The following is a 19659-nucleotide window of genomic DNA, read 5'->3' as shown; positions in this document are numbered from 1 at the left end:
TTGCTATTGGTTTTGGAAAAAATCAGTTCAGATTTAGATATAGCTGCCATATATATTTATCCCCGATTTGGTCATAGTTAGCGTGTTTATCAACCGATTTTCTTGAAATATCGTACATCCAAATATTTTACGAGTCTCGAAAATCTTGCAAAATATCAGCCAAATCGGTTCAGATTTAGATATATCTCCCATATATATCTTTCGTCCGATTTGGACTCATATGACCACAGAGGCCAAAGTTTACTACCGATCTTCGTGAAATTTTGCACAGAGGGTAGAATTGACATTCTACTAATGCTTGGTAAATTTAATTGAAATCGGTTCAAATTTAGATATAGCTCCCATATATATCTTTCGTCCGATTTAAACTTATATGGCCACAAAAGCCAGAGTTTTGCCGTGATTTGCTTCAAATTTTGCACAAGGGGTACGTTTAATAGTATCGTTAAGTGTGTCAAATTTTGTTAACAGCGGTTCAGATTTAGATATAGCTCACATATATATCTTTCGCCCGATTTGGACTTATATGGTCTCAAAAGCCAGAGTTTTGCCCCGACTTACTTCAAATTTTGCACAAGCGGTACTTTTAACGATACTATTGTATGTGCTAAATATGGTCAAAATCAATTCAGATTTAGATATAGCTCCCTTATATATCTTTCGTCCGATTTGAACTTATATGGCCTCAAAATCCAGGGTTTTGCCATTTACGTGAAATTTCGCTTAGATAGCAGAATTATTATTCTAACTATATGTTACATGTCAAATTTAGTCAAAATCGGTTCAGATTATATATAGCTCCCATATATATATAGCATCCCACTGTTATACATTTGAGACCCATTTTCAATGGAAGTTTCCTCCAATTAAGTGGATAGCGTTAGCCTATTTAAATTTTAATTCTAGAGATTTTGTAGAAGTAAAAAAATTGTCTCCTTTATATAGCTTCCAGCAAATGTGAAGTAGTTGAGATGGTAACACAAATTTTGGCCTACATAGGGGTGAAGGGTATAATATAGTCGGCCCCGCCCGACTTTAGACTTTACTTACTTGTTTATGAATCTCGAAAATGTTGCAAAATATCAGCCAAATCGTTTCAGATTTAGATATAGCTCCCATATATATCTTTCGTCCGATTTAGACTCATATGACCACAGAGGCCAAAGTTTACTACCGAACTTCGTGAAATTTTGGGTATAATCGACATTCTACCAATGCTTGTTAAATGTGATTGAAATCGATTCAAATTTAGATATAGCTCCCATATATATATATTTCGTCCGATTTGAACTTATATGGCCACAAAAGCCAGAGTTTTGCCCTGATTTGCATCAAATTTTGAACAAGGGGTACGTTTAATAGTATTGTTAAGTGCGACAAATTTTGTTAAAATCGGTTCAGATTGTGAGCTACACATATATATCTTTCGCCCGATTTGGGCTTATATGGTCTCAAAAGCCAGAGTTTTGCCCTGACTTACTTCAAATTTTGCACAAGCGGTACTTTTAATGATACTATTGTATGTGCCAAATATGGTCAAAATCGATTCAGATTTAGATATAGCTCCCATATATATCTTTCGTCCGATTTGAACTTATATGGCCTCAAAATCCAGGGTTTTGCCGTGATTTGCTTCAAATTTCGCACAAGGAGTACGTTTAGTAGTATCGGTAATTGTGCCAAATTTGGTTGAAATCGGTTCAGATTTAGATATGGCTCCCATATATATCTTCCGTCCGATTTGCACACTCGCATAAATAGCAGAATTATTGTGCTAACTATACATGTCAAATTTAGTCAGATTGGGGGGAGTTGGGGAAATACCTTATGGTAGACTGTTACACATTTTAGACCCATTTTCAATGGAAGTTTCCTCCAATTAACTGGATAGCGTTTTAAATTTTAATTCTAGAGATTTTGTAGAAGTAAAAAAATTGTCTCCTTTATACAGCTTCCAGCAAATGTGAAGTAGTTGAGATGGTAACACAAATTTTGGCCTATATAGGGGTGATGGGTATAATATAGTCGGCCCAGCCCGACTTTAGACTTTACTTACTTGTTTTTCATCCATATGTTTTATTACACAATTATTTTGCTATTATCTAATTTTTATACCCTTCACCACTACTGTGGTACAGGGTATAATAAGTTTGTGCATTTGTATGTAACGCCAAGAAGGAAAAGTCTGTCTGTCTGTCTGTCCGTCTGTCTGTCCGTCTGTCTGTCTGTTGATATATTTTTGTGTGCAAAGTACAGCTCGCAGTTTTTGTCCGATTATCCTAAAATTTGGTATGTGGTCCTGTTTCGGCTCAAAGACGATCCCTATTGATTTTGGAAAAAATCGGTTCAGATTTAGATATAGCTGCCATATATATTTTTCATCGATCTGGTCATAATTGGCGTGTATATCAACCGATCTTCCTCAAATTCCGTACATCGCAATATTTTATGAGTCTCGAAAAAGTTGTTAAATATCATCCAAATCGGTTCAGATTTAGATATAGCTCCCATATATAGCTTTCGCCCGATTTACACTCCTTTGTCCACAGAGGCCAATTTTTTGCTCCGATTTAGTTGAAATTTTGCACAGGGAGTAGAATTAGTATTATAGCTATGCGTGTCAAATTTGGTGGAAATCGGTTCAGATTTAGATATAGCTCCCATATATAGCTTTCGCCCGATTTACACTCATATGACCACAGATGCCAATCTTTTACTCCGATTTAATTGAAATTTTGCACAGGGAGTAGAATGAGCATTGTAGCTATGCGTGCCAAATTTGGTTGAAATCGGTTCAGATTTAGATATAGCTCCCATATATAGCTTTCGCCCGATTTACACTCATATGACCACAGAGGCTAATTTTTTGCTCCGATTTAGTTGAAATTTTGCACAGGGAGTAGAATTAGCATTATTGCTATGCGTGCCAAATTTGGTTGAAATCGGTTCAGATTTAGATATAGCTCCCATATATATGTTTTTCTGATTTCGATAAAAATGGTCAAAATACCAACATTTTCCTTGTAAAATCGCCACTGCTTAGTCGAATAGTTGATAAAATGACTCTAATTTTCTTAAACTTCTTATACATATATATCGAGCGATAAATCATAAATCAACTTTTGCGAAGTTTCCTTAAGATTGCTTCAGATTTAAATGTTTCCCATATTTTTTTAATACCATTGTGTTCCACCCTAGTTTATTAGCCGACTTAAATTTTGAGTCTATAGATTTTGTAAAAGTCTATCAAATTCTGTCCAAATCGAGTTATATTTAAATGTATGTATTTGGAACAAACCTTTATATATAGCACCCAACACATTTGCCAGATGTCATATGGTATCGAAAATTTAGATCTATAAAGTGGTGCAGGGTATAATATAGTCGGCCCCGCCCGACTTTAGACTTTCCTTACTTGTACAACTTGATAAACTTTTTCGCTCCTGCCAGGGGTTGAACCTGGGTTTGCTGGCACCATAACAAAACGCCTTTGCACACTCAGCCACAAACGCCATTGAACATAAAGCGTCGAAAGGTCAATTCAAATGTTTGTGATATGATCGTAATACGACACCAAGGAATAACATTCTAATTGCTTCTCGAGATGTTCTTTATTAGTATGAACGAAAAAATAAGAAACGCAGGCTCAAATCTCACCAGCGGCAATTTCTTTTATCATATATTTTTCTAAACTATTATTTTTTATGTCATGCATCGTTTTTATTTTTTATTTTCGGCATATATTTTCGCATATATACATTTTATATCTAATATATTTTATCCATTAAAAATCAACAAAAAAATTAAAAATTCTCGTAATTTGCAAAACCTTCTCAAAAGAATTTCCATGGAAGCGAAAAAGTCAAACGGCACAGGTTCAAATCCCAGCGGGGATGAAATTACTTTTTTTTATTTTTATTAATTTTCTATTTTTTTAGTTTTTTATTAGTTTTCAATTTTTTTGTAAAATTTAATTGTATAAAATTTGCACTTAAATAGCCTGATTACGTTCTTTCTAATACTTGTCCACAAGGACTACATCGGAAGTAGAAACAAATCATTGGGGGATCCCAAGTTGCGTTTTAGAAGAAATGTTTGTGCACTTGTCTAAAAGGACTGCATCTGAAGTGGAAAAAATCATTGGGGGATCCCACGATGTGCTTTAGAAGAAATGTTTGTGGACTTGGCCAAAAGGACTGCACCGGAAGTTGAAAAAACTCGATGGGGGATTCTGGGATGGGCTTTAAAAGAAATGTTTGTGGAACAACTTCCAATTTTTTTTGCTGGGTAGTGTAGTCAAGTGTGCCAAATTTTATTGAAATCGGTTCAGATTTAGATATAGCTCCCATATATTCGCCCGATTTACACTCATATGACCACAGAGGCCAATTTTTTCCTCCGCTTTAGTTGAAATTTTGCACAGGGAGTAGAATTAGCATTGTAGCTATGCGTGCCAAATTTGGTTGAAATCGGTTCAGATTTAGATATAGCTCCCATATATATGTTTTTCTGATTTCGACAAAAATGGTCCAAATACCAACATTTTCCTTGTTAAATCGAAAAGTTGTAAAAATGACTCTAATTTTCTAAACTTCTAATACATATATATCGAGCGATAAATCATAAATAAACTTTTGCAAAGTTTCCTTAAAATTGATTCAGATTTAAATGTTTCCCATATGTTTTTACTAGTTCCACCCTAGTACATTAGACGACTTAAATTTTAAGTCCATAGATTTTGTAGAAGTCTATCAAATTCTGTCCAGATCGAGTGATATTTAAATGTATGTATTTGGGACAAACCTTTATATATAGCCCCCAACGCATTTGACGAATGTGATATGGTATCAAAAATTTAGATCTACAAACTGGTGCAGGGTATAATATAGTCGGCCCCGCCCGACTTTAGACTTTCCTTACTTGTTTTTACTAACAATGGGTTTCGTTCCAGGGTATAAGGCGATCTATGTTTTATATCTAGATAATTTGAAGAAGTCTACTAATTTTTGTCCAAATCGGTTCAGATGTAAGCATATGTATAGCCGAGCATATCGAAAATATAGATCTACAAAGTGCACCGAAAAATATATTTACGTCATATTAAAGATTACGAATCCTAAATTTTAGGATGTGCAATTTATAAAATACTAGATTAACCCGTCCCGCTTCGCTGCGCCTCCCAAAGCATATTTTCGTCAACGTAGTCAACCATATCCTTCGACCTGAAAAAAAAATTCGAAAATATTTGAACTCTTTTAAAAAGTAGGGTCAGACTGACACTAAAACTGAAGTAATCACTCCATGGTTTCCAAACACGTGTTTTGTACATTTTTAAAATCGGACTACTTGCTTTTCGTTTATATACAGAAATAGGGCGATTATGCAGATGTAATACGGACGGGCTTAACAAACGTCGGGTAGGGGTTGTTCCCTCTCAACCAATTTTTATACCCTCCACCATAGGATGGGGGTATATTAACTTTGTCATTCCGTTTGTAACACATCGAAATATTGCTCTAAGACCCCATAAGGTATATATATTCTGGGTCGTGGGGAAATTCTGAGTCGATCTAAGCATGTCTGTCCGTCCGTCTGTTGAAATCACGCTAACTTCCGAACGAAACAAGCTATCGACTTGAAACTTGGCACAAGTAGTTGTTATTGATGTAGGTCGGATGGTATTGTAAATGGGCCATATCGGTCCACTTTTACGTATAGCCCCCATATAAAGGGACCCTCAGATTTGGCTTGTGGAGCCTCTAACAGAAGCATATTTCATCCGATCCGGATGAAATTAGGTACATGGTGTTGGTATATGGTCTCTAACAACCATGCAAAAATTGGTCAACATCGGTCCATAATTACATATAACCCCCATATAAACCGATCCCCAAATTTGGCTTGCGAAGACTCAAAGAGAAGAAAATTTCATCCGACCTTGCGGAAATTTGGTACATGGTGTTGGTATATGGTCTCTAACAGCCATGCAAAAATTGGTCCACATCGGTCCACAATTGTATATAGCCCCCATATAAACCGATCCTCAGATTTGGCTTGCGGAGTCTCAAAGAGAAGCAAATTTCATGCGATCCGGCTGAAATTTGGTACATGTTGTTGGTATGTCGTCTCTAACAACCATGCGAAAATTGGTCCATATCGGTCCAGAATTTGGCTTGCGGGGCCTCAAAGAGAAGCAAATTTAATCCGATACGGCTGAAATTTGGTACATGGTATTAGTGTGTGGTCTCTAACAATGCAAAAATTGGTCCATATCGGTCCATAATTATATATAGGTTGTTGTCTTTGACAACCATGCACAAATTGGTCCATATCGGTCCACAATTATATATAGCATTTAAACCGATCCCCAGATTTGAACTCCGGAGCCCCTTAGAGGAGCAAAATTCATCCGAACCGGTTGAAATTTGGTACGTGGTGTTAGCATATGGTATCTAACAACCGTGTACAAATTGGTCCATATTGCTCCCTAATTATATATAGCGCCCATATAAACCGATTCCGAGATTTGGTTTGTGGGTCCTCTAAGAGAAGCAAATTTCATTCGATCCGGCTGAAATTTGGTACATGGTATTATTATATAGTCTCTAACAACTATTCAAAAATTTGTCCATATCAATCCGGAGCCTCTTGGACGAGCAAAATTCATCCGATCCGGTTGAAATTTGCAACGTGGTGCTAGTATATGTCCGCTAATAACCATGCCAAAATAGGTCCATATCGGTCTAGAGTTATATATATTCGATCCCCAATCACACAAAAATTGGTCCATATCGGTTCATAATCGTAGTTGTCACTCGAGCCAAAAATAATCTAGCAAAATTTTATTCCTATAGAAAATTTTGTCGAAATTTTATTTCTATAGAAAATTTTGCCAAAATTTTATTCCTATAGAAAATTTTGTAAAATTTTATTTCTATAGAAAATTTTGGCAAATTTTATTTCTATAGAAAATGTTGTCACAATATTAATTCTATAGAGAATGTTGTCAAAATTTTAAATCTTTTGAAAATTTTGGCAAAATTTTTTTTCTATAGAAAATTTTGTTAAAATCGTATTTCTATAGAAAATTTTGTCCAAATTTTACTTCTACAGAAAATATTGTCAAAATTTTATTTATATAGAAACTTTTGTCAAAATTTTATTTCTATAGAAAATTTTGTCAAACTTATTTATATACGTATACCATGCCAAAATGGGTCCATATCGGTCTAGAGTTATTTATATTCGATCCCCAATCACACAAAAATTGGTCCATATCGGTTCATAATCGATTCGATTTCGATTTGCCTCAAATTCGGTATTGTACTAAAGTCAATTTGGGTACATCTATTTTACTCATATTTCCTTTTATGGGATTTATTGTCATCGGGTAGATGGCATGGTGTCACATAATCATCACTAACATACTCAACTTGAATTTATCCAACATAATAATCTATGCTTCTACATTGGTTGCCCTCATATCATAATCGCGATAGGAGTATGAAGATTATCTTTCATTTCACTTTGTTTACTCCATTATGGAAATGTTGGTTTATTATTCATAATTGCCTTGAGGTTCAATATATGGCAAGTGAAAGGAAACTATCGATATGTTTGTCACTTGTCGCTACGACGATAAGCTTTAATACAAACCCCATCATCACTCTTAAGGCCACACACACACACGCACACGCACAATGTCTATGCTCTCGTAAACATCATATACGTGCAAGTTAAGGTAACCTGGGGTTTAATACGCAGACACATTCTAATCAGCTAATCAGACCAACTTCCTTTGGGATTTATTGTTTGGCTAAAGTATTGAAGTGAGATATTGCTTATGCTCCCTGTGTAAGTGTGCTTGTGTGTGTGTGTGTGGTTACGTGCTGGTGAATATGTATTGTGGATTAGAATGAGCATGTGAGAATTGGTCAATTGTTGCTGATGCTGCATTTGTACTGTTGCCCTCATCTCATCAAAGTTTGGTTTGTGGCCTCTGTTATATCTCTTCAACGTTTTGTATTTAATGAGGGGAAGTTAAAGGTGGCAAAGCGCGAGTATGTGTATGTGTGTGTGTTTTCAATGTTGCACTTGGAAATACACCTTATGTTACCATCCATTCCATTCGCCTCTTAACATTGTTTTTAGGTGTCTCACTATTTTACTCTCATTAGAGCAAGAGTTTGGGTAAATTCTTGGCATTGAGAATCTGAGAGCATAACGTTTTTGCTGAAGTATATTGAAGAGTATAGGAAAAAAAGAGGTGTATTTTTCACTTAGACAGTTTGTCGGTGTTGCCATAACGAAATTTTAAGATTTGCGTCAAAAAATATTTTATTTTATGAATCGGAGGTAAAACATTGTAGAATATTTCTCTTTTACTACATGGATAAAATAATAATACATAGATAATATGTAGAAAGAAGTATATGCGACTAAAACTTCAGCCAGACCGAATCTTATGTATTCTCCATCATTGATTGATCACAAAGTTCTACTAAAAACTGTCATCAACGTTCGAATTAAATGGTTTGATATCACGAATTTTTTATCACGTACCAAATTTCAACCGGATCGGATGATATTTGCTTTTTCAGTGGGCTCCAGAAGTCAAATATGGGGATTAGTTCATACAGGGCCAATATATAATTATGAACCGATATGAAGCAATTTCCGCATGAGTGTTACAAGTCACATATTGACATCACGTACCAAGTTTCAAACGGATCGGATCAAATTTTCTCTTTCAGGAGGTTCCAGAATTTGGAGAAAATATTCTGACATACACGGATGAAAAAGACTGTTTATCATATGTTTGGATGTAAAAATTATATGTTTGGAACTCAAATTTTTTAACACAATATTTTTAAGTACGAATATATAATGTTCATAAACTAACATAACATGTTTGGGGCATATATGCTAATGTTAGAACATATTATGTTTGGGACATAAAATGTTTGTAAATATAATATGCTTAGATGCAAACATATATTAATTTAGAAATAGCCTATAAAAGTATACGTGTTTAGAAAGAGAGACCTAGAAGTAAACAATTGGCGCCTTAAACATATATCCACACAAAGAAAATTTCATTAAAATTTTTTTCTATCAGTGTATGCTCTAAGGTGAAACGTAATATGTTTGAACAATAAAAACAATATTTTGTTTGGACCAATCCTGAAAATATATATGCTTGAAGCAAAATGTGTTTGGGCTATATGTTACAGAAGCGATTTTTTTTGAAGGTATTAAATTCAACCGCATCGAATGATTTGTGCTCCTCCGGGAAGCTCATGAAATAAAATCTGTGGATCGGTTTATAAGAGGACTATGTTTAATTATGGTCCCATATAATTCAATGTTTGCATGAATATTAGAGAACATATGTTGACTTCACACCCACACAAAAAATCATGAACGGCGTGTACGTTTCAAAACGATCCCTTTATGAAAGTGAATCAACACACATGTGCTGTCAAACGGAGAACAGACGCTGTCAATCTGGCAATGATAAAATGACAACGCATGGTTGTCAAAAAAAAAAAAAAACAATCAACGTTCATGATCAGAAAACGTAATGGTTACGAATACACAGAGGAAAAAATTCGCAATGGTGACTGAAACTTGGAGTGTCTGCTCTATATGCGGTAACAGTCGCCGTTGTACATTACACCACCGACGTAGTCGCCATAAAAACCTCTTCTAAGACTTTTCAGGGCCAAAGAAAAACGAAAGCCATTCATGAAATCGTGAACGCCCGTAGACGAAACCGTGAATATTCAGTTTTGATTTTTTTGGACATGTCACAATCGTACAACTAGCACAACGCAGAACAGTCAAGTGGTACACAACCATTTTTTGTGCCAATTGGCTTCCAAAAAATTAGGAAAACTAACCGCCGAAGACGGATCACTCTTTACCACGACAATGCGAGCTCTCACACATCGGCTTAAACGACCGCGATTTTGAGCGGTCATCCACCGTATAGTCTTGACGCAAAAACTAAAATGAGAGGTTATCGTTTTTCGATACTTGAAGAAGCGGTTGATACATTAAAACTTCATGTTTTAAAGATACCTTAATCAGAGTGGTAAAAGTGCTTCGACACTTCGTTCAACGCATGCAAACTTTTCAAAATATTCCCAATAATGTTAAGACCTATGGGGGGAATATTTTGAAAAGCCATAAAGCAATGCAATTTATATATGTCTCCCGGTTCTAGTTTTTGAATATCTACAACCAGAGAAGAAATATGATTACCTCAAACAAGTTTCAAGAGCAAAATGTTATTTTTGGATGGTGACCATGTAACATGTTTGATGTAACCATTTTATTTTCTCCGAAATTATGTATCTGATTTCGGCAAGCATGTTATGTTTGGCGAGAAAACAACATTTTTGAGACAAACATGTGACCATGTACACCATTGAAAAATACCATTTTGCTCTCGAAGCGTGTTTGAGGTAATCATATCCCTTCTCTGCGTGTGAAATCTGTTAATTTTTCTGAAATTTGAAACTTGGCAAATATGTGTTGAAGATGGTCACTTTTGAGAGGATGCACTGTAAATAAAATAAAAAAAGCAATATTCGCCAAAATTATTATTTACAATAAAATGCGATAAATAATGTTCTTACCGGATATTCCATTCATCCCTACTCTAGCATAAGAAATTAAATTCTCATGTTAGTTGTGAACCATAAACCGAACTATAACCATGATTGTGCATTAACCCCATGATTTCCCTTATTAACCTATAGGTGGTAGGGTTTTATACGCTGACACACACACATACAAACACAGTCGTTTTTTTTGTTACTTCTCAAATTCCACTACAATGAGATTTAAATCCCAGAGTAGCGTGGTGAGATTCCCTTAACCTTAAAACCTTTATTTGTAGTGCAAATTTTAAGTAAAGTGTATAAATAGGGCAGCTAACAGACAACAACCAAAGGCTAATACCCCCACCACCACCACCACCCCTACACACTCCTGTAATATGGAACATTCTTCCGTGTTGGATAACCCACCACCCCATTGTACTCTACCAGCGGGTACATACTCAAATCTTTTACATTTCAAAGTCACTTTCCCATGCAAAACAAAACAAACACTTGTTACAGAGCACCCCCAGAGTACATTGCCGTGGTACAACGCACAACGAAGACACATTTACCCAAATTACCATTCTCCACTCTCTCTCTCTCTGTCGTGATTTTTCCTAGTTTATTTTTGCGTTTGCAAAAATAATTCCTCTCAATGTTTTTGCATGTGTGTTTTTCCTTTCTCGCTCACTCTCTCTCTCTGAGTGTTATGACAGAGTATCTCTGTGCGCACTTATAGAGAAAGATATGTGGAATTTTTCAATACTTCCGAAATGAAAATTTGCGTAAAAAAGAGTGTTGCCCAGCAAATGGAAAATTTTTGCATTTCATTGTTGCGGAACTATACAATTTAATTAAAATTTAGTGAAATTCTTAGAAAAACAGCCCACTTATTTCAGGCTCATTTAGGCTATTTAAACTAAAATACCTTCCACTTTTTTACCCCGGAAACCACACTGAAATAAATATTGTCGTAAGGTCAAATATGTCTTGTGTGCGAATTTTGCTTTGTCATGCAGTTGTTTGACAAGGGACCGTTCGGACTCGGCTATAGAAAGGATTTTATAGCCGAGTCCGAACGGAATTCCACATTGCAGTGAAATCACTTAGAGAAGCTTTGAAACGCTCAGAAATGTCACCAGCATTATTGAGGTGGGATATTAATCCACCGCTGAAAAACTTTTTGGTGTTCGGTCGAAGCAGGAATCGAACTCACGACCTTGTGTATGCAAGGCGGGCATGTTAACACAGAAAAGAAGTTCTTGAACATTTTTCCAATTAAAATCTTAATTGGAAAATTAAATTAAAAATTTAATTGATTCTACAAATTTGTTAATTTAAACAAAAATCAGTCACAAAAATTAATAGTACCAATTAATTATACCTTGCCCCACACTGGGTATTATAAGTTACAGGGTATTATAAGTTAGTGCATATGTTTGTAACATCCAGAAGGAGACGAGATAGACAAATGGTGTCTTTGGCAGTAATGCTCAAGGTGGGTCCCTGAGTCGATATAACCATGTCCGTCTGTCCGGCCGTCCGCCCGTCTATCTGTGAACACATTTTTGTGATCAAAGTCTAGGTCGCAATTTAAGTCCTATCGCCTTCAAATTTGGCACATGTTCCTAATTTGGATCAGAATAGAACCCTATTGATTTTGGAAGAAATCGCTTCAGATTTAGATATAGCTCCCATATATATCTTTCGCCCGATATGCACTAATATTGGCCCAGCAGCCAGAGTTTTATACCGATTTGCTTGAAATTTTGTACAAACATAACACTTAGTCGTATAGTCAAGTGTGCAAAATTTGATTGAAATCGGTTCAGATTTAGATATAGCTCCCATATATATCTTTCGCCCGATATGGACTAATATTGTCCTAAAAGCCAGAGTTTTGGCCCAATTTGGTTGAAATTTTGCACAGGCAGTAGATTTAGCATTTCGCCCGATATGGACTAATACGGTCCCAGAAGCCAGAGTTTTACCAAAATTCGGTTGAAATTTTGCACTAGGGGTACAATTAGTAGTGTAGTCAAGTGTGCCAAATTTTATTGAAATCCGTTCAGATTTAGATATAGCTCCCATATATTGCTTTCGCCCGATTTACACTCATTTGCTCACAGAGGCCAATTTTTTGCTCCGATTTAGTTGAAATTTTGCATAGGGAGTAGAATTAGCACTGTAACTAAGCGTGCCAAATTTGGTTGAAATCGGTTCAGATTTGGATATATCTACCATATATAGCTTTCGCCCGATTTACACTCATATGACCACAGAGGCCAATTTTTAACTCCGATTTAGTTGAAATTTTGCACAGGGAGTAGGATTAGCACTGTAATGCGTGCCAAATTTGGTTGACATCGGTTCAGATTTAGATATAGCTCCCATATATTTGTTTTTCTGATTTCGACAAAAATGGTCAACATACCAACATTTTCCTTGTGAAATCGCCACTGCTTCGTCGAAAAGTTGTAAAAATGACTGTAATTTTCCTAAACTTCTAATACATATATATCGAGCCATATATCATAAATAAACTTTTGCGAAGTTTCCTTAAAATTGCTTCAGATTTAAATGTTTCCCATATTTTTATACCCTCCACCATAGGATGGGGGTATATTAACTTTGTCATTCCGTTTGTAACACATCGAAATATTGCTCTAAGACCCCGTAAAGTATATATATTCTGGGTCGTGGTGAAATTCTGAGTCGACCTGAGTATGTCCGTCCGTACGTCCGTCCGTCTGTTGAAATCACGCTAACTTCCGAACGAAACAAGCTGTCGGCTTGAAACTTGGCACAAGTAGTTGTTATTGATGTAGGTCGGATGGTATTGCAAATGGACCATATCGGTCTACTTTTACGTATAGCCCCCATATAAATGGACCCCCAAATTTGGCTTGGGAAGTCTCTAAAAGCAGCAAATTTCATCCGATCCGGCTGAAATTTGGTACATGGTGTTAGCATATGGTCTCTAACAACCATGCAGAAATTGGTCCATATCGGTCCACTTTTACGTATAGCCCCCATATAAACGGACCCCCAAATTTGGTTTGCGACTGCTCTAAGAGAAGCAAATTTCATCCGATCCGGCTGAAATTTGGTACATGGTGTTGGTATATGTTCTCTAATAACCATGCAAAAATTGGTCCACATCGGCCCATAATTATATATAGCCCCCATATAAACCGATCCCCAGATTTGACCTCTGGAGCCTCGTAGAGGAGCAAAAGTCATCCGATCCGATTGAAATTTGGTACGTGGTGTTAATATATTGCCTCTAACAACCGTGCCAAAGTTGGTCCATATCGGTCCATAATTAAATACAGCCCCTATATAAGCCGATCCCTAGATTTGACTTCCGGAGCCTCTTAGAGGAGCAAAATTCATCCGATCCGGTTTAAATTTGGTACGTGGTGTTAGTATATGGTCTTTAACAACCATGCATGAATTGTTCCATATCGGTCCATAATTATATATACCCCCATATAAATCGAACCCCAGATTTGTCCTCCGGATCCTCTTGGAGGAGCAAAATTCATCCGATCCGGTTGAAATTTGGAACATGGTGTTAGAATGTGGTCTTTAACAAACACGCAAGAATTGGTCCATATCGGTTCATAATTATATATAGCCCCCATATAAACCGATCCCCCGATTTGATCTCCGGAGCCTCTTGGAGGAGCAAAATTCATCCCATCCGGTTGAAATTTGCAACGTGGTGTTAGTATACGGCCGCTAATAACCATGCCGAAATTGGTCCATATCGGTCTATAGTTATATATAGCCGATCCCCAATCACACAAAAATTGGTCCATATCGGTTCATAATCATGGTTGTCACTCGAGCCAAAAATAATCTACCAAAATTTTATTTTTATAGAAAACATTGTCAAAATGTTATTTTTATAAAAATTTATGTCAAAATTTTATTTCTTTGTAAAATTTTGTCAAAATTTTATTTGTATAGAAAATTTTTTCCAAATATTATTTCTATAGAAAATTTTTTCCAAATTTTATTTCTATAGAAAACTTTTTCCAAATTTTTTTTCTATAGAAAATTTTTTCCAAATTTTACTTCTATAGAAAATGTTGTCAAAATTTTATTTTGTCAAAATTTTATTTTTATAGAAACTTTAAACTTAATTATATACGTATTAAATCGGCCTTTTTAGTTTAATATATACCACGTATGGACTAGTGGTATATATTACGGTGTTAGCAAGTTCTAAGATACCTTGCCATCGGCAAGTGTTACCGCAACCCAAGTAATTCGATTGTGGATGACAGTCTTCAGTAGAAGTTTCTACGCAATCCATGGTGGAGGGTACATAAGCTTCGGCCTGACCGAACTTACGGCCGTATATACTTGTTTTTCGTAACATTGTGTTCCACCCCAGGGCATTAGCCGACTTAAATTTAAAGTCTATAGATTTTGTAAAAGTCTATCAAATTCTGTCCAGATCCAGTGATATTTAAATGTATGTATTTGGGACAAACCTTTATATATAGCCCCCAACACATTTGACGGATGTGATATGGTATCAAAAATTTAGATCTACAAAGTGGTGCAGGGTATAATATAGTCGGCCCCGCCCGACTTTAGACTTCCGTACTTGTTATATATCACAAACAAGTAAGGAAAGTCCTAAGTCTAAATCGGAGTAAAAAATTGCCCTCTGTGGTCATTTGAGTGTAAATCGGGCGAAAGCTATATATGGGAGCTATATCAAAATCTGAACCAATTTCAACCAAATTTGGCACGCATAGCTACAATGCTAGTTCTACTCCCTGTGCAAAATTTCAATTAAATCGGACTAAAAGATTGGCCACTGTGGTCATATGAGTGTAAATCGGGCGAAAGATATATATGGGAGATACATCTAAATTTGAACCGATTTCAACCAAATTTGGCACGCATAGCTACAATACTAATTCTACTCCCTGTGGAAAATTTCAATTAAATCGGACTAAAAGATTGGCCACTGTGGTCATATGAGTGTAAATCGGGCGAAAGATATATATGGGAGATATATCTAAATTTGAAACGATTTCAACCAAATTTGGCACGCATAGCTACAATGCTAATTCTACTCCCTGTGGAAAATTTCAACTAAATCGGAGCAAAAAATTGGCCTCTGTGGTCATATGGGTGTAAATCGGGCGAAAGATATATATGGGAGCTATATCTAAATCTGAACCGATTTCAATAAAATTGGCACACTTGACTGTAGTACTAATTGTTCTTCTTGTGCTAAAATTTAAGCAAATTAGGGTAAAACTCTGGCTTCTGGGGCCATATAAGTCCATATCGGGCGAAATATATGTATATGGGAGCTATATCTAAATCTGAACCGATTTCTTCGAAAATCAATAGGATTCTATTCTGAGCCAAAACACATACTTGTGCCAAATTTGAAGTCGATTGGACTAAAACTGCGACCGAGACTTTGATTACAAAAATGTGTTCACGGACAGACGGACATGGCTATATCGACTCAGGAGCCCACCCTGAGCATTTTTGCCAAAGACACCATGTGTCTATCTCGTCTCCTTCTGGATGTTGCAAACATATGCACTGACTTATAATACCCTGTTCCACAGTGTGGCGCAGGGTATAAAAAGAACTACTTGTGAAGTGAAAGTTAAGTCTCAGCTAGAAGAGCAGTTTCGGATGTACTTTAAAATTAATGACTTAAGAGATACTTCCAAATTTATTTGCTGGGTAATATACCAGTAGAAACTCAACTTTATTATATTCGTAATATACTTTATTGTTCCTGCATAGTGTGGTATTTCGTATCGATTTGCGATATTCGGTTTGTACCCGCAATTTATAAATTCCAAGAATATTAGAAATGTTATTTGACTTACTAAACTAAGGTAAGAAAAACTCCTGTCCATGCCCTGAGAGGCACAATTAAACAAGCATTTGAGCCACAAGACTTATGTATATGATCCCAAAACAAAAAAATCCAAAGAAGTAAATTTAATCATTTCCCAGCTAACCCATATAACATATATTGTGGTGAGACTATTAGAGTCTCTCCAGATATAAATTGGTCAAGATATTTATGAATAAATTCTTAGCTCCACAACCTTTGCAATTTCAAATGTTCAACATTGGCATCACTGATTATCAGCAAATAATTAACACCATTGCTTTGCACAAGAGCGTAGCATGTGCTATGCTAAGAGACGGAGAGACACACAGAGAGTAAAACAAAAAAAAAAACAAAAACAGAAGAAAACTCTAAAAGCAATTTAACAAGCTACTAAAAACATAACCAGCAGCTGAACTAAAGATATTCAGTTCAATTTGGGATTTCAAAGCGAACGAACACCTTTTGACGGACGCAAATAAAACGAGCAAAAGTGTTTAAACGTAACCGAAGAAAAATTAAAAGTTCTAAAAGTACAATACAAATACATACACATTTTTATTGTGTCACATACACACAGTAAAATTCACATACAAATATTTATATAGAAATACGTAAAAGTGTGTCTATATGTAAAACTATAGGAAGCAAAAGAAAAAGAGGTTTTGAAGCCTAAAAGTATACTAACATTTTTTGGTGTTCTTCAAGAGAAAAAAAAAACAAAAGTACGAGTGAAGAGTGTGTGTAGAAATTTAATAAAAACAGACACACACACACACACACAAAAAACAAGGAGGAAAAACTTAAGGAAATATCTTTCCTTGGGCCTGTGAATAAAATAAAAACCAAAAAGAAAAAAAAATAAGAATTGAAGAATTTTTCTTAAGAATTCCTAAGGAATTTTGTTTTGTGTTCAAGTGTACGAAAAACGTAAAACAAGAAAACAAATTACAAACTGGCCATTCATTGAAATTAAGGTACGGGAACCAGACCAGGGCAAAATACCGCAAAAGTATCACCATATGTTGACTAAAAGCTTGAACCACCACCCGCACCACACCACCATAGCCATTTGGGATTTTTGCTGATACAGCAAAGAAAATGAAAATTTTTCTTTCAATCTTAAAGTTTTAATGAAAACTCAAACTTTGTTAAACATTTGAACGAGGACAAAGACTATAAAAAGTCAACGGCAAAGCATTGACATTGCCATTGCCAGTCAGTCACATTTTTGTAGATTTTGTTGACTTTATCCGGTATTGAAGGGAGCAGCACGTGAGACACATTAAACGACGATAAGCAAACATCCTTCATTTCGGGCTACTTTTTACTATAGAGCAGCACCCTGCCACAGCCTGGCATTTGCTAAAATACAAACATTTCGAATTCAACAACTACACTAGCATTTTGCCAACCAAGAGCAAGCGAGAGAGTGTGAGAGAGAGTGGAATAACAAGAGAGTAGTGGTGATATCCACTTATTTACACCACCTCCCCCAATTGTTAGCAATATAAGAATAAACACCAAAGGCTTTAAAAATTGCTACACTCATACAAACACATACACACAAAACCACTTGGAGTACCCATCATCGTAATTGTCCCACCATAGTGTGTATGTGAATAAAAAGAAAATTCTTTTGGAATAGTGTGAGTGACTGAGGGCTTTAATATTTTTTTTTTTGCTGGCGCCTGATTGTCTTCTTGTGCGACTTTGCGAATACACACACACACACTCACACACAGAGTGTTGATATTAATTAACCGACTCATCATTGGGCATCATCCCCCCTCTCCGGAGTAAAGCTAAGCTAAAAAGGAAAACATCATAAATTCTCAACCCATCAAGCCAACCAACAACAATCAACAATATGACCGAAATTGTTGAACTAAATGTGGGTGGTGTCCACTATACCACCACTTTGGATTCTTTGTTGCATGAAAAGGATTCACTGCTTCATGAAATGTTCTCCGATAAACGCGATAGCCTGCTAAAGGATAGCAAAGGCCGTTATTTCCTGGATCGCGATGGTGTTCTCTTCCGTTACATTTTGGATTATTTACGTGATAAGGCTCTAAATTTACCCGAGGGTTTCCGTGAGAAGCAACGCCTGCAAAAGGAAGCTGAACATTTTAAATTGCAGGGCATGTTGAATTGTATGCGTAAGGAAAGGGAATCGCGCTCACCGGGCAGCATTACATTGGGCTATCGTGGCAGTTTTCAATTTGGCAAAGATGGTTTGGCTGATGTTAAATTCCGTAAACTTTCCCGTATCCTGGTCTGTGGTCGTGTGGCCTTGTGTCGTGAAGTCTTTGGTGATACCCTTAATGAATCTCGTGATCCAGATCATGGTGGTCCCGATCGTTATACATCACGTTTCTTCCTGAAGCATTGTTTCATCGAACAATCCTTTGATATGCTCCATGAACAAGGTTTTCGTTTGGCGGGTAGCTGTGGATCCGGAACTGCTGGTTCAGCGGCTGAACCTAAACCTGGTGTTGATGCTGAAGAGAATCGATGGAATCATTACAATGAATTTGTTTTTGTTAGGGATTAAAAGCATTATCACCGTCTCCGTTAAAATCATCGCAATTGTCAAATTGCACATATCTGTTCCACACACACACACAAAAAGAGAAAGATCTCTAGAAGAGATCTTTTAATTTAAACTAAACTTAGTAAATATTCATAAAAGAAAAAAATAAAACAAAAAAAATTGAAAAAAATATATATTTAAAAAATTGTTTGGTAAGCATGTGTAAGAAAAAACTAAAAACAAAGTAAGAATATTAGAACAAATATACAAACAATAAATCCATACCTACAGACACATATTTATAGGGACTATGTGCATTTAAGGATATTTATTTTTCTGAAATACATATAAATGGTGAAAGTGAAATTTTTTTGTTAATAACAAGGATAAAGGATCTTGGAGTTGTTTTTTTTTAAATTTTCATATATTTTACAAATTATTTCTACTAAAATCTTTCGATTTGCAAAAAAGAAAAAAACTCAAGGATGTAGCTAAAGGATTTTTGGGTGCAAACAAAAAAACCATATTGATTTTTAGCTTTTCGCTCTTTTTACAATTAGTTTTTAATTAAAATTATCAGGTTCCAAAAAAAAAAAAATTATTACGTTCAGGAAAGTAAATGGGAG

General features: G+C 35.8%; 1 protein-coding gene across 1 annotated transcript; it reads left to right on the top strand.

The window, feature by feature from the left end:
- The first annotated feature begins 16953 nt into the window (after nt 1–16953).
- On the top strand, nt 16954–19383 carry LOC142242942 (BTB/POZ domain-containing protein KCTD16-like). The gene has a single exon (XM_075314415.1). The coding sequence runs from the start codon at nt 18368–18370 to the stop codon at nt 19052–19054; it is 687 nt and encodes a 228-aa protein (XP_075170530.1). The 5' UTR covers nt 16954–18367; the 3' UTR covers nt 19055–19383.
- The last annotated feature ends 276 nt before the right edge of the window (nt 19384–19659 follow it).

Source organism: Haematobia irritans, chromosome 1, assembly GCF_050003625.1.
Source record: "Haematobia irritans isolate KBUSLIRL chromosome 1, ASM5000362v1, whole genome shotgun sequence".
NCBI lineage: Eukaryota > Metazoa > Arthropoda > Insecta > Diptera > Muscidae > Haematobia > Haematobia irritans.
The sequence above is the reverse complement of the archived record's forward strand: the minus strand, read 5'-3'. Positions and strand labels throughout refer to the sequence as shown.

What these genes read in the sequence shown, in the direction of transcription:
- LOC142242942 (XM_075314415.1), top strand. Translation starts at nt 18,368, where the DNA reads ATGACCGAAATTGTTGAACTAAATGTGGGTGGTGTCCACTATACCACC.